This window comes from Rhipicephalus microplus, chromosome 6 (assembly GCF_043290135.1).
Source record: "Rhipicephalus microplus isolate Deutch F79 chromosome 6, USDA_Rmic, whole genome shotgun sequence".
In the NCBI taxonomy this organism is placed as follows: Eukaryota; Metazoa; Arthropoda; class Arachnida; order Ixodida; family Ixodidae; genus Rhipicephalus; species Rhipicephalus microplus.
This window is the reverse complement of record NC_134705.1, coordinates 54,477,435-54,492,449: the sequence shown is the minus strand read 5'-3', so window position 1 is coordinate 54,492,449 and position 15,015 is coordinate 54,477,435. Positions and strand designations below refer to the sequence as shown.

The window sequence follows — 15,015 nt, the reverse complement described above, 5'->3', positions numbered from 1 at the left end:
AAGTAGCATACACAAACAGCTTCCTGCACAAGATACATCGATCCAACTCACCGAAATGTCATTGTGGTCATGCAGAAGAAAATGTTCGCCATATTCTTTTGGAGTGCGTTAAATACGCAAATAAAACAGAAAAATTAAAGAACAAATTAGCAAGTTTGGACAGACGCCACTTCACAATAAAGAAACTACTTGAACCATGGCCTGAGATGCATCTATATATACCCACAGCCAGAGATGGGTATATAAAAATTGTGGTCATGTATATACTGACTGTAGAATAGTAAGGTGTGCGTGTAAATAGTTTATGACTGTGTGAACTGCGCAAAGAAAACTGTGTATTGGCATGATAGTTGAACTGGTTTCAGTGAGCTATTACGTTTTTTTTTCTTTTCCGTATTGTTAATTTTTGGATACCGTTCTGTATTATTATTTTATTTTTCGCTGCAGAACTTTGTGATATGGAGTAGCCGAGGCAATAGGCACTTCAACCTCTCCACAGCAAAACAGTTAAAACAGAACAGAACAGAACAGCCCAAGTTTCTCCGCCATGTCGTCAACAGTAACGGAATAGGTGACCGGTAAAATGGGAAATTGCAGGGAACTGTGGGATACGACGGCTTCCGGTTCGACGCACCACGTGGGTCAGCAGCGGGATACATGCATTTCTGTACTGCTCCATTAAAAAAAAAAAGCACCTGGCCGTGCAATGTCAGTGCTTCAGAAGTTTTTTTTTTCTAACCGTAACTGTGACGACGGCACGCTACGAAAGCCATGAACGGTCCGGATACATTTTCGTCGCACTAAAATGATCTGCAATGCTTGTATGCTGCTCGTGGGAGCTGTCAGTTTGGCTAGCAGATCAGTCGATTCCTAAAACAATTTTCCTTGTATGATACCGCACTGCAGATAAAAAATCACCATTTTGAAGATCTCAGGGGATGGAAATGACTGTAGCAGTGTGCTAAGAGTTCATTTCGGGATCGCTGCTTCGGACGACATCGTCAATTGATCGGCATGAAGCGCAACACTTATTGAGCCCGTTGAGATATTTTTTTTCTAGCCTTCAGCGCACTATAACATGCTTTTCTTAGGCGAAGCCAGATGCTTATTTGAACGCTGATCTTGGTCAGGCTGTACGGCACGGCGGTACTGAAACAATACTGTCAGACATAGACGGCGCCGAATAATCAAAATCCTGCGCTTGTTTAACGCACTTCTTCCTTTGGGTGCCGTCCTGGCGCAGTTTGACCAAAACAAACACAAATGAACTCGTCCAGCGCTTCGTGTAAACTTACTCTTGCGCCCCGCCGCAGTGGTCTAGAGGCTAAGGTACTCGGCTGCTGACCCGCAGGGCGCGGGTTCGAATCCCGGCTGCGGCGGCTGCGTTTCCGATGGAGGTGGAAATGTTGTAGGCCCGTGTGCTCAGATTTGGGTGCACGTTAGAGAACCCCAGGTGGTCTAAATTTCCGGAGCCCTCCACTACGGCGTCTCTCATAATCATATGGTGGTTTTGGGACGTTAAACCCCACATATCAATCATTCAATCAAACTTACTCTTGAGTGAAGCTTTCGCGTTTTTTGCCATGTATATGGGTGCAATGGCCGGCGGTAATCTCGTATGGCAGGTAGATTTCACCCACTCGTTCCCATATTATCTTTGCTAGGCGCGCCTGTGCGACAATCTGTTTCTCAATAAAATATTCGCAGCAAATTCATGCGTAAGCTTTTCTTTAGTATGGAATACACACGTACCTGTGATAAAATGGTTTTCGCACACTCTGGCTTCAATGTTCCGTACTCAAAGGCTACCTGTTACTGTGGCCATCTTCACAGTCGCGGCCCACCTCGTTTTGGTCTTCATTACATGAGAATTGATACCTGCGTTTGCCTTGCATGCTCGAGTTGGAGCAGCCAAGGGCTGAACAACCGAGCATAGTTTATCAGGGCGAAGATAAACGCGTGACCAAACGCGCGAATTCCGCATAATCTGAGGCTTGCGGCGAAGCGGTTTGCCATTGTCTACTTTTCTAGAACCGGAAGCCGGTAGCAGACGGTGTATCCCACAATTGCTCGCTCTTTTACTGGTCACCTATTCACCGAGACCTCGCGAAAACATTGGCTGTCACTGCCTTCCCAACTACAACGAACAAACACGATGTGCATGTGCCGTTTTTTGGGCCTTTGTATGCACTATCGTCGCTTCGTTCCGAACTTTTTCAAAGAGAAGGGGCATCATTCACAAAGCTTTCTCTTCGCTTCACATTTTCTTAGCCAAGAATTCTCTTATATTGCCTTATTTTGTCTTATATGCTCCCAGTCGACAATGACCACTACGAGCCATCTGACATTGACGAATTTCCGCAGAAAACTGAAGAAGCACGCCAGTTGGCAAGGCACCGAATACGTCAACAACAGTTCAAGGATGCGGACTACTACAACCTGCGCCGCAGGGAAGTCAAGTACCAGCCAGGTGATCAAGTATGGATCTGGACACCAATACGACGCCGCGGCCTGTCAGAAAAGCTCTTTCGACGGTACTTTGGTCCATACAAGGTCCTTCGCCGGCTATGTGACCTAACTTATGAAGTAATCCCTGGCGGACAAGAGCGCTCAAAACGGCAAAACCCCGCGGAGGTCGTCCACGCTGTCCGCATAAAGCCATACCACGAAAGAGAATGAAACAATTACCCCCTCGACTATTAACCTTCCGAATTCACGCATCGAGACGATGCGCATTTCAGAGGGAGAGTAATGCCACAGAGATTGCTCCTAATAGTTATTTTACAAAGAGGACCAACGAGACGCTATGTGAGCGTCTACAGTGCCTCGCTACCAACGAGACGCTATGTGGGCGTCTGCAGTGCCTCCCAACCAACGAGACGCTATCTGGGCGCGTTTACTGTGCTTCGCGCCGGCTCACGCATCTTGGGCAGAGCAGCGCATGCCTCTAGTGTACGACCACGAGCCAGAAAGACTGACGGAGTAGTTGTTCTGAAAAGGACACGTAGGCGGAACGCTTTTAGCAGACTCTTCTTTGTGACATAGCTACTTTTCTGGGCACAAGTTCGCCCTCAATAAATCATTGTGTGTGTTCCACCTCTTGTATTACGTGACAATATCAAGAGATTGCGATAGCTCGGGTACAAATTTCACTTATTCGCCCCTTAAAAGGGCGAGGAGGACGCACGATAGCCGATGAAACAAGGAAAGAAAGATGTGTGTGCCGATATTATCAAGGTAGCATGCAATGCGTTTAGCATCGAGAGTATACGATGATAGCCAATGATTTCCTGCACCTCAGTTTCAGTTCTGCGGGCGTCTCCTACAGCGCTTACACGATGCCGCGTTGTAATAAACGTCTGGGTGTGCTGCGCAACGCCAAGCACTCGCGTTTCATCAATGACCGTAGCTAAAAAAGAAATTTCTGGATGGCCTTAAGCAATTATGCATGCAATATCTTGCCAAGTACACGTGAAGATGCACCACGTCAATCAAACCACGCAAGCATCGTTGCACGCAATGTTTGAAAATGTGCCCCAAATGTCTTCCCCAGTTTAACGGGACCGGTTACCTTGCATTACAATGAACCCCCCCTGCTACTCAACTAATGCGGTGTAATCGAACACGGTGTAGTGATGAGCGTAAGGATGTTTTGTAACAAAACGTAAAAGGTTGCCTTTCCTACAATATTCTTATTACAATAAACAGGAGCGACTTTTGTGCCTGCGGACGCATTGTGCGAAAATATAGAACAGCAGTAATCAAATAATATTTGAGCAGAACTTCGCTAGTTTCATGCACTGCAGCCTTTTTCTAAAGCCGGAATGCGAGAACGTACATACGCTTACGCTCCAATATGTGTCCACGTAAAACGAAGGAGACTCGTTGAGAGGTGTTTCAGTGCTAATTCTTTACACAAAACACGCTACAGTTATTTCGTCCAGTGGTGTTTGAGTCAGCAAACAAAGCAAGAGGCGTGTATACGAGTCATAGAGCTAGATACGTTACCGCACGTGCAAAAAGGACGAAAAACAGAGAGAAAGAGAGACTCTCGTTTTGTCTCCGCGAACGCCTGAAATTGAACTGGTAGATGCTAAAGACAATTGTCTGGCCCAGCAGTCATCAGGGAAAGTTTCTGCAAATCAGCGCTAGATGCTTAGGAAGCATTGAAAAGTGAAGTATGTTTTTTAAGGAAGCGACAGCCACACATAAAACGAGACGTGAAGTGTGACTGTCTTTCGATGTGAGAATCAATGCGAAGTCTGAGAGTTGTGAGTTAATGAGTGAAATCTCCCTAAAAAAAGGCGATGATGGAAGCAAACTGTGTATTCATTTAGTGAAAGTGACACCAGTGACTGTCAATCCAGAATACTTGATTAGTGTTGTCATACGCCAGTATATTTTTATTTTTTATTTATATTTGCCAAAATATGGGAAGAAAGCTTACGTTAGAGCCGGCTATCCCAACATTATGACAGTAATGTACAAGGTAAATGCATGGTTATACATCCACACTTGGTGAATTCTACCTTCTAGCAACCTTGGGCAAAAAAAATTCCAGTTTCAATTTCTGTTTTTCACCAAGTTTCACCGAACGTTTTACATTTGGCGTTATTCGAAGCATTGCCAATATATTAGCAATGGAGTAAATGCTGCAGGGGCAAACTCTCAGCTCAAGCACTGAAGCAGTCGACGATGGGTTACAGCGTTCAACTACAATCTAGGAGGTACTACGTTCAAGTCGCAGTGTCACGGAGATCCTCTTTTTTAAAGAGGTTGCCCGGCCTGAGAATATGCGTGGTGGCGGGTGCTCATTTCTTGAGAAGGTGGCTTTCACGCTCCAATCACTCACTCCTCTTTTGACCCAAAAGCGCTATTACGTGCGTCTTCATAAATTAAACAATTCAGGGTTCATATTTTCCCCCTCCATGCACCGTTATCGCAAGAGTGCCCCGTGCCGAAATAGCAATATCATACATGGTATATTATTTTCACGTGTTCGAATATACGACCACCGGTAAGACATCACGGTGTTCTGAAGAAAATCTAGACATGCTTGTGACCAAGTTGGCTGTCTTTGTCAGGATACGCTTCCCTGCTAATTTGGTGGGAATCATTACATGCAGCAAGACAAAAGAGTAGGGACAGATAGAGAAGACGCAGAGTAATTAGTTTGTGTATTCTCTCTCGCTACCTGTCATGTTGCGTGCTTCAATGTAATACCAATGTCAATGAGTATAAAGAACTATAGTAGCCTATCGAGCTCTGCTGAGAGGGCGCCTGATAGTTCAGGGCAGAACAGAACAATGGCAAGTTGACTTGCGTCATTGAGAGATACTGTGCTTTTGGCTACTACAATAAATTTTTCAGCCAAAGATTATTTTTTAGGGGCGAAGCTCCTTAAGGCGTGGGTTGTGCGTCCCCTGTATGTAGCCACCTCTCGTTTAGTTCTTAGAGCGTTCACTAGATGGCGGTACTTGTAGCTGATGATGAAAAGTTGCAAGATGTTATAAACTAGAAGGCGGTAATTGTAGTTGATGATGAAAGATGCGAGATGTTATAAAATAGAATACAAGAATGACCCATTTGTACTACTTGGAGACTTCAACGTTATATCATAGGCTTATCATACATATGGCTTCTAGATATGCACTCAGACGTATATCGTTTGGCCATATGAAACCTACCATGATCCTAGGAACATGCATAGACCTAGTATTTACAAATTGTCCACTGCAACTCATGCAGGAACCGCTCTCCCTTAATTTAGCAGACCATAAAGCCGTCATAATGAAGGGACATCGCACGCCATTCATCGTCTAAAAACAAACAAAAGTTGATTTGTGTATATACACACACAGTGTTTCTAACGTATTTACACTATGATCGACTGGGCGAAGAACACGGAAGATTCACGGTTTACCGATGAATCCTTCCGGAGTTTTTTTTAATGCGAACACCAACGCTCGATGATCATTAAAAACGTGCCGCCATATCCATGAAGTCAATGATGATTGAGTGGGCAAAATGTACGGAGGATTCATGGTTTACCAGGTTTACCTCCGGAGCTTCATCCACTCATCATCATTCACTTCGTGGATATGTCGGCATTTTTTTATTCACAACAGTTCTAGTAATGATGAAAGGTAAAGTGCATGGACAAAATTCGTGTTCTCAGCTTGACTAGGTTGGTACCCTTAAAAGTAGAATTCTTGCGTCGTGCCATTGGTTTAGGCCGTCTACGCACACAAAGTCGACCAACCAATCTTGGACGTATTCGAGCTCAGTGCCACGAAATGTCGTCGAGGCCCGTGGACTCACGAATGTACAACGATTGACATCGCACTGTCTGTGCCGGTTCGAGCGAATTGTATAGGAGTGGTTGGCCCGTCTGATGAAGTGGTGGGAAGCATGTCGTGGAATTATGAAGAAATCCCCCTGATTTGTTCGCTGGCCTGATGCATGGGAGTGCTGATTGGCACTGGGCTTTTAGTGCAGCTTCATGGAGAGATATGCAGCATCCGGGAGCGCTACCCAGAAGCTTCGCCAGTTTCGACCAGTCTTTAATAGTCCTAGGTCTTTTTAATGACTACCCGAGCACCTGACTCTTGACAAGCGCCTCCGTAGAGTCTTAATCTCGAGCGAAGAAGAAGCGCGTGAATTTCTGTTTTTTTAGCCTTCGAACCATTTCGTATAGTTCTCAATATTGCCACTAACAATTTTGAACAAGGACCACGCAAAAGTAGCAACCTTCGTCATTCGCGATTTTGTGCAAAGGGTCAACGGTGTAATTCTGCCATGTCTTATTCTGAAAAGCACTCTGAAACCATAGCTCATTTCATATCGGCAGCGTTTTTGTGGATGGAAAGGACGCATTGCGCTTGTTGCATTCTGAGGATTACACAAAATAATAGTTTCTCAAAAACTATCACCGAATGCAAGAGATTTTGATCCAATAAAACAATGTATACGCTGGCCGCGAACCATTGGCATGTCCAAAATATAAAGTTTTTTTAGAAGAAAAAAGTGCTGATTTAATAAAATTTTTTCACCACGTAACATCTATTTTGAAAGCTAAGTAGCAGTGCTTAAACCGTTGGTTTATTAACGCTCATTCACTAGTTTAGGTACATAATTTCAAGAAACGAAAACAGCTGCATACATACGCATATCTAAGCTGTTGTTTTTTTCCTTTTTCAAATATTGACCAAATGGCCCTACAACGGACTCTTCTGCGATGTGCTTTTTCAGCAACGGGCGATTTTAACGCAGTATTAAAAAAAATCAATTGCTTGCATTTGTCACTGTAGTTTCAATTAGGACGTGTAGAGCATGCTTCTTTGCATGTCGCTGTAGGACAGAGTTCCTTTAACCAGACACTCAGCGTATGTCGCTCGTCTTGCGTTATTGTATATGCGTCTATGAGCTGGTTTCTTTTCTTATTCCTTCGAATGTTCCGGCAAAGTGTTTTACAGTGATAATACAGTTACCTCTGTAGTTGTCGCGATAACCAGAAAAGCTATGAGATCGCCAGAGCAGTTCTTTTGTATTGCAGAATTTCTTGATGTTCTCGAAATCATTTAGAATGACGACATTCATCAGATTTACGTTGAGCCTAGAAGGAAAAAAAATAAACGATGAATAAGTTGAAATGTTATTGCTCGTGGTACGAATAAATGTAGAGTATTACGCCACTTCACTAATTATCAAAATCAAACGTACATTTGAAAAATTATTACTTGGTGCATAAAGAATCTTACCTGCGCACGTTAAAAGATGAAATTAGAGACAACACTTGGGCTTGTGTTTTTTATGTGTGCGTTAGAGTGTTGTTCTTGAGCTGCTTCATCAAATATCATCGCTCGTCAGCCATACCTCTTCACAAATTGAGTGCGTATAGAAAAATTGACTTTTGTTGACAGCGCACACATGTCATTTCAAGTGCCAATTTCATAAAAAAATTCTACAAACTCATCTTCACTCGCTTTGGTAGAATAGTGCCTATGGTAATCGGCGGTCGCATTTTGATGGAGGCCCCGCCGTGGTGGTCTAGTGGCAAAGGTACTCGGCTGCTGACCCACACGTCGCGGGATCAAATCCCGGCTGTGGCGGCTGCATTTCCGGTGGATGCGGAAATGTTGTGGGCCCATGTACTCCGATTTCGGTGCACGTTAAAGAATACCAGGTGGTCAAAATTTCCGGAGCCCTCCACTACTGCTTCTCTCATAATGATATGGTGGTTTTGAGACGTTAAACTCCACAAATCAATCAATCAATCATATTGATGGAGGTGAAATGGTTCGTTTACTCTGCGATGTCAGTGCCCGTAAATAACACTAGATAGATGGATGAAAATTCCATGCCCTCCACCACAATGTTTGTTATTGTCATGTCACGCGTTGAAAATAAGGAATTGGAGTATCGCCTCAGGTGAGGAGCAACAGACTTGGAGAGAAGAACGAAGTAGGGAAGGTGAAGCTAGCCGTAATTGAGTAAAGATTGTGTTCTTTACCAACGACCATGTGTCCTTGTTGTTAACATTTGGTGCCGTGAAACACAAGAGTGGTCGTTCTGGGACTACGATGTCATCCTCCGAGCCCTTTCGGAGGGTTCGTGAGATTGTCAGGGCCAGCGTCACACGAAATATTACGCTACTGACAGGACTATTCCAGTATCCTACCACCGAGGCACGTGAGGTGAAAAGACATATCACCGCTTTGAATACGAAAGGAAAGTCAGCTTCATCAGCGAGATATCAACGTTCTCAACCTCACTGAAGACGAAGCTATCGAAGAAGAAGTAGAGAGAGTAACCGACTACAACGACTAGATTCCGTACGCGATCGCTGACGCACAGTTGTGGAAGGCGGAACGAGAACAGTCAACCCGCTTCAGTGACCCACCTATGAGTGCACACAATGGCGACCGGGCTTGCAACAAAAAGCTTGCACCACGTCAAATGAATAATCAGCTGAACTAATTTTGGGAACTACCATTACCACTACGACAGTACGACGTGGTCATCACTACCCACTTGAAAAATGGTCAGGCAAAAAAGGTCGAAGAAGAGCAGAATCCCGGCCCAAGGAAGAGCTCGGCGACAGCTTTTCCACCAACAACGGTAGCCTCTTTGATTTTCTTGGTTGCGAAGCTAAAAATCCTGTTTCGCGTAGTATCTTGGCCGTTGGTAGAAAATCTTGCATGTCAAGACATTCTTCCGCTCAGCTTCAAAGAACTGGATGATGCTGTGACAATGTGATTTTTGCCTAAGAACGAAGGTGAAAACGCTGCTTATGCGTGAGAAAGTGAAGTGGAGGGTCGTAAAAAAGTAGCTGCAGTGGAAGCACCACCTGGCGCAGCCGCGCAAGAGTTGCAGCAAACATATTGCTATGAAGAAGCGAGAGAGCAAGGCACGGGTTTTAGGTCATAGCAAGAAACGCTGTGCATGCATCCGGGCACTTCATAGAGAAGACTCCAAAGAGTTGCGGCAAACTGTCTACTGAAGAACCTAAGTTTGCCGTACACTCGCAACACCCGAGCGAGATAGAAAGCACGGAGATAGAAGAGTGCGCATGATTTATAGGCCGGATCAGCAGGCTTCATTTTAGATTGACTTCACAGGTGCGGTGATAGTTAAACAACACCCGTCCGAATGACACGAGTGCATCACGGAGAAGACGAAAAGGTCAGAGCGTTCTTTATATTAAGGTGATTGCTGACAAGGTGAAGCAGCAGGGACATATGTTGCACATGTTTTAGGCGACAGCAATGATTTAATCAAGAGTTCCCTTTCTCTCGAAAGATGTTGAAAATAACGAAGGGGGGTAGGGCTAGGGAAGGCGCAACAAATTTGAACAAAGAAAAGAACGTGTGGCGGCACGGCCGCCTCCACGCACCCCACGGTCATAAAAACCTACAGAGCACCATTCCAACCTACGCGCTGCTCTCCTCTCTGTTTCTTTTTCGTCTCTTTCATTCTTGCCACTTCCAGTGCACTTCCGGAGTGACCGATGGCATCACAGCGTTCCCGCATACAGCAGTTACTTTCCGCGGGGAAAACAGGCGACCACCGGCCCAGCCAGCTTCTTCGTCATACGCGTCAACTCATGAGTGGCTACACCACCACTACTGACGAAAACTTGTAGCGAGAACGGTTTCTGCAGCGCTTTTCTGGCAATGTACAAATGGTACTAGCCACTGTGTACACGTTAGATCTAAACGGTTTCGCCAGCCTGGCGGACAAGGTCTTGGAGGTGCCACGCCCTCTGTGTGAAACGTCACGCCACTTATTCAACAGCGTTTAATAACGATGGCATCAATTCAAAGTTTTTAATTAGTACTAAAGTGTACAGTGCCATTATTTTCACTAATATATTTCAGCAATCGCTTCATACTGGTTGCATTCCGGAAGACTGGAAGGTAGGGAAGGTGATTCCCTTGCACAAGTCTTGGGATAGGCATTCTCCATATAATTATCGACCAATCTCACTCACATGCTTTTCATGTAAAGTTATGAAACATGTTATTTGCTCTCATCTCGCATCCTTTTCTATAGTCAAACTCCTTTTTTGCAGATCACCAGCATGGATTTCGCAAGTCGTTTTCATGTGAAACACAACTTTTGACATTCACAAATGACCTCAATTCCATTCTTGACAGGGGTTCCATTGTCGACTGCATATGCCTAGACTTCTAAAAAGCGTTCGACTGGGTTTCTCATCAACCGCTTCTTTTAAAACTCAGCAAACTTAGCATTGATCCGAGCTTTATTCAATGGCTTCACTCTTTTCTCACTGATCGTTCCCGGTTTGTCACTGTGAATAACGCCTCATCCATCACTTCTGCGGTTGAATCGGGCATACCTCAAGGCTCTGTGCTGGGACCTTTGCTTTTCCTCATCTACATAAACGACTTACCTGATAATCTATGTTCATTAATAAACCTGTTCGCTGATGACTGTGCTATATACCGTGTTATTAACAGTGACTCTGACGTTGATCTTCTTCAATCAGATATAAACCGTGTTCGTGACTGAACTAACGCGTGGAACATGGAGTTAAACACTAACAAATGCAAGCACATGCGCGTTTCACGTCGCGATAAAACATTGCCCTCTTATCATCTTAATAATACTAAGCTAGAACCAGTGTCATGTTACAAATATCTAGGCGTATTCATCACTTCTGATCTTTCCTAGAAGATGCATGTAACACATGTAACCAATAACACTAATCGCACACTGGACTTTATACGCCGTAATTTTCATATTTCTTCCTTTCCAATAAAATTGCTTCTGTAAAAATCATTAGTCCGTTCCAAAATGGAATATGGTGCATCTGTGTGGGACCCCAGCCAATAAACCCTCATTCATCAGCTTGAATCCATCCAGAGTCGGGCTGCTCGTTTCATTTTTTCTAACTACCATCGCACCTCCAGCGTCACTTTCATGAAAAGAACTTTATCATTACCTCTCCTCCCACAACATAGAGGAATATCTCGCCTCTGCCTGTTTCGCAAGATATATTACGACAATTCAGTCCTTAAGAATAAATTGATAACCCCTTCTTCTTATGTACCCGCTCACATTGACCACCGTCATAAGGTTGGCATTCCCACTTGCCACACCAACCATTTTTACAACTCATTCATCCCCCATACGTCAGCAAGCTGGAATCATCTTTCCCGATCTGTAGTCGAGATTACTAATAACTCTATGTTCAAGGCTGCTATAACTGACCTGTCGCCATAACTTTTAGGAATATAAAGTTTACATTTTTCAGTAGCACTTTGTTCTTCATTTTTGTTTCCGTATCTTGACATATGCTGTTCAAACGATGCATTATTTTTGTTTAGAGGCACGTGCTTGTGGTTGAGTGTTATATCGTTTGCTTGATCTTTTTTTAGTACTAGACCTGTTAAGCTTTGTAGTTCTTTATTACCTGTTTTTGCAATGTGCACTATTTCTTTTTGGTTTCTCTTACTGATCCATGTAACCACCAATTTTCCGCTTTTTCATTATGTTGTGTTAAAAAAAAACCACTCTCTCTGTAATGCCTTCGGACCTTGAGGGTATTGACAAAAATAAATAAAATAATAAACGTGAGTGCCGCTCTACAAACACCATCTTACCCTGCTTCTACCATCAACGCACTTTGTGATCGGCTAGAACAACTGGTTGGTGCCGAGGAGCGTCATTACACCAGTCCTCTCCACCGAAACCGCAGCCAAAACTCCCCTCGTTATGGATGCGCGTCACTGCCTCAAACCTTGCTCGTGGCAGGGAAATAGGCAGGCCTACCATTGACGGCGATTACTGGTCAAGCCCGACCCAAACGTCGCCTGTTTCACGTCATGGACCAAATCAGAGACCAACAGTACTTGGCAGACACTGGTCCAAAGGTCAGAATTATTCCGGCTCAAAAATCCGACCGAATACCCCCGATATCCTACCTGGAAGCTGTCAATGGTAGCAAGATCCGCGTATACAAAACGTGGTTGCTCTTTCTGAACTTAGGCTTGCGCCGCGTGTTTTGTTGGGTTTACCTCATCGTGTTTCGTTGGGTTTACCTCCTAATATGTGCCGTGCCCTCATTGATGCCGAGTTCCTAAACCACCATGGACTGCTCATCGATATGAAACGGCAACGCCTGCTACACCATCCTACACTGTTCTCTGTCCATGGTGGTGTTTGCCAAGACACGAATATAATCGCCCTAACTACAACAGTAGCTAACGACCGTATCGCACAACTTTTTCAATAATTCCCAAACATCACGCAGCCGCCTTACTGGACAAAACCGGTGCACCATGATGTTTGCCACCATATGCTAAAGACAATTACGTGCTCGTCGAATGATAGCGCGTAATCACAGCTACCCGTCCAGCGTAACACAGAATAAACCTAGCCTTGCACTCGAGCCACTGAAAGTTCGCCGCGACATCTCACTTTTATCACTATTTCACAAACTCATCCACACCAGCATGATGCCATCTGTTCACCTTAATCTGGCACATCGAACTTCGAGCAGACTACATAACACCTTTAGCTTATCACGCATGTACGGCAATACTAACGCTTTCAACCAGTCGGCTCTTTCACGAGGTATTCGTTTGTGGAATGATTTGCCAGATGATTTTGCGTCAGAACAAGTCCACACAAAGTTCTATCATACACTTAAAAAATATTTATGCACCAAAAACTGCTCTATCGCATCTTCGTAATCATCAGTGTTTATAGGACTGTTGCCGATGTTTTTGCACTATTTCTAGATTGTAGTTACTGTCATAATAGTTCTTTTTTGTATTTCACCTTCACATACTGTAACTCACTTTTCTAGTATATATTTTGCTTACATGTTCATAAGTTGAACTGCATTTTCTATTATAATCATTAATTGCCTATGTATGTGTAGATATTATGTATGTATATTTTTCTAACATATTATCTGTATCGCCCCCCATTCACAATGCCCCTCAAGGGCTCTGTAAGGTACTGTAAATAATAATATCATAAGCAATGGTCCACCTGTTTTCACTCGCCAACGGCGACTTGCTCCACATAAGCAAGGGCTGAGTTTGATCCCATGTGGGAACTCGGCGTAATACGAATATTATCGAGCAGCTGTGCGTGTCCTCTCCACCTCATCCCCGAGAAGTCAGGTGTCTAGAGACCATACGAACACTAATGTTCCCTGAACGCAAAAAATTGCCCGACCCTACGTGCAGTGGGAATCGATGACATGCGAAGCACGAATGAGAAATGTTGATATGTGACTTTAAAGTCAGCACAACGTTACGAGGTGGAGCTAATTGATGCCGTACATGACTTCCATGTCATGATTATCAAATTTGGATGTGTTGTTTACCTTCATCTGCTATTTCCGTCACGTGATACGAAATTTAGAATTTGTGGAGCTAGCGAAACGTCTGTGAGCAGGCTATGAGCTTGGTATGTTGTCATGCTCTTACACGACACGCGTGTCAGGATTATCATGTTTGCACCAGTCACATATCTCGTCATCTATGAACGTCACGTAACACAAAATTAGGTGTATTTGGAGCTAGCAAAAGGGCCACGAGCGCATCATGAAGGTCCCAATATACTCCAATGTAGCGTTGACGCGCACGCACGTGGGCACAGCGACGCTGCGTTAGCAAAACGCAAGCTCTCTGTAGTCTGACGCCAGGTGTGACCAGCGTCCGTCGGCACGGCCTGACGTCAACCGGCGCGAAATGTGACATGCTACATTTCGCGCCCATGCGTTACCCGGACAACACTGCGTCTCCCTCTTTTCGCGATGGAGGGACGCTGGACGCGCTGAAAGGCGCATGCGTGAAAGCAACGCCGCGCGGCACGTGCCTGCACCGCGTCTTATCGAAATGTGTTGGCACCTTGACTGTGGCATGTAGTCATGATCTCACATTACACGCATCTCATGATTATTATGTTATCACCAGTCATATACATTCGGCATTCATTTACATCACGTAATACGAAATTTGGCATATGTGAAGCTAGCGAAATGGTCACGAGCCCATCATCAGCGTGAATCGCATTCGTGCTGTTACATGACACGCATGTCGTAATTATCATGTTTGGATGTGTAATTTACCCATGTCATCTGTTAGTGTCACGTAATACCCAGTTTTGTATATGTGAAGCTGGCGAAACGGCCGCGAGCGCATCATTAGCGTAGAATGTAGTCAAGTTGTTATGTGACACCCATCTTATGTTTATTATGTTTGCACCAGTATCATGCCTTTGTCATCCATTCACGTCCCGTAATAATAAATTTTGTATAAATGAAGCTAGCGACATTGGTGCCAGTGCATCATGAGCGTGTCTTGTAGTCATGTTCCTACATGACACGCATTCCATGATTATCATGTTTTCACCAGTCACATACCTTCGTAGTTCATTCACGTACTGTAATACCAAATTTGGTATATGTGGCACCAGCGAAACGGCCGCGGGCGCATCATGAGCGTGGCATGTAGTCATGTTGTTACATGACAC

General features: G+C 44.4%; 1 protein-coding gene across 6 annotated transcripts in view; it reads right to left on the bottom strand.

Moving 5' to 3' along the window:
- The window catches only part of LOC119168686 (cytochrome P450 2U1), a 167,068-nt gene that overhangs the window by 110,427 nt on the left and 41,626 nt on the right, over positions 1-15,015 (bottom strand). For 3 of the 6 annotated variants that reach the window (XM_075865972.1, XM_075865971.1, XM_075865970.1), the window contains one exon: positions 7,491-7,615. The exons of the other annotated variants lie outside the window; for them this stretch is intronic. In XM_075865972.1, coding sequence (XP_075722087.1) covers positions 7,491-7,615 — 125 coding nt within the window. The remainder of the gene's footprint in view (positions 1-7,490; positions 7,616-15,015) is intronic. 6 annotated transcript variants of the gene reach the window in all.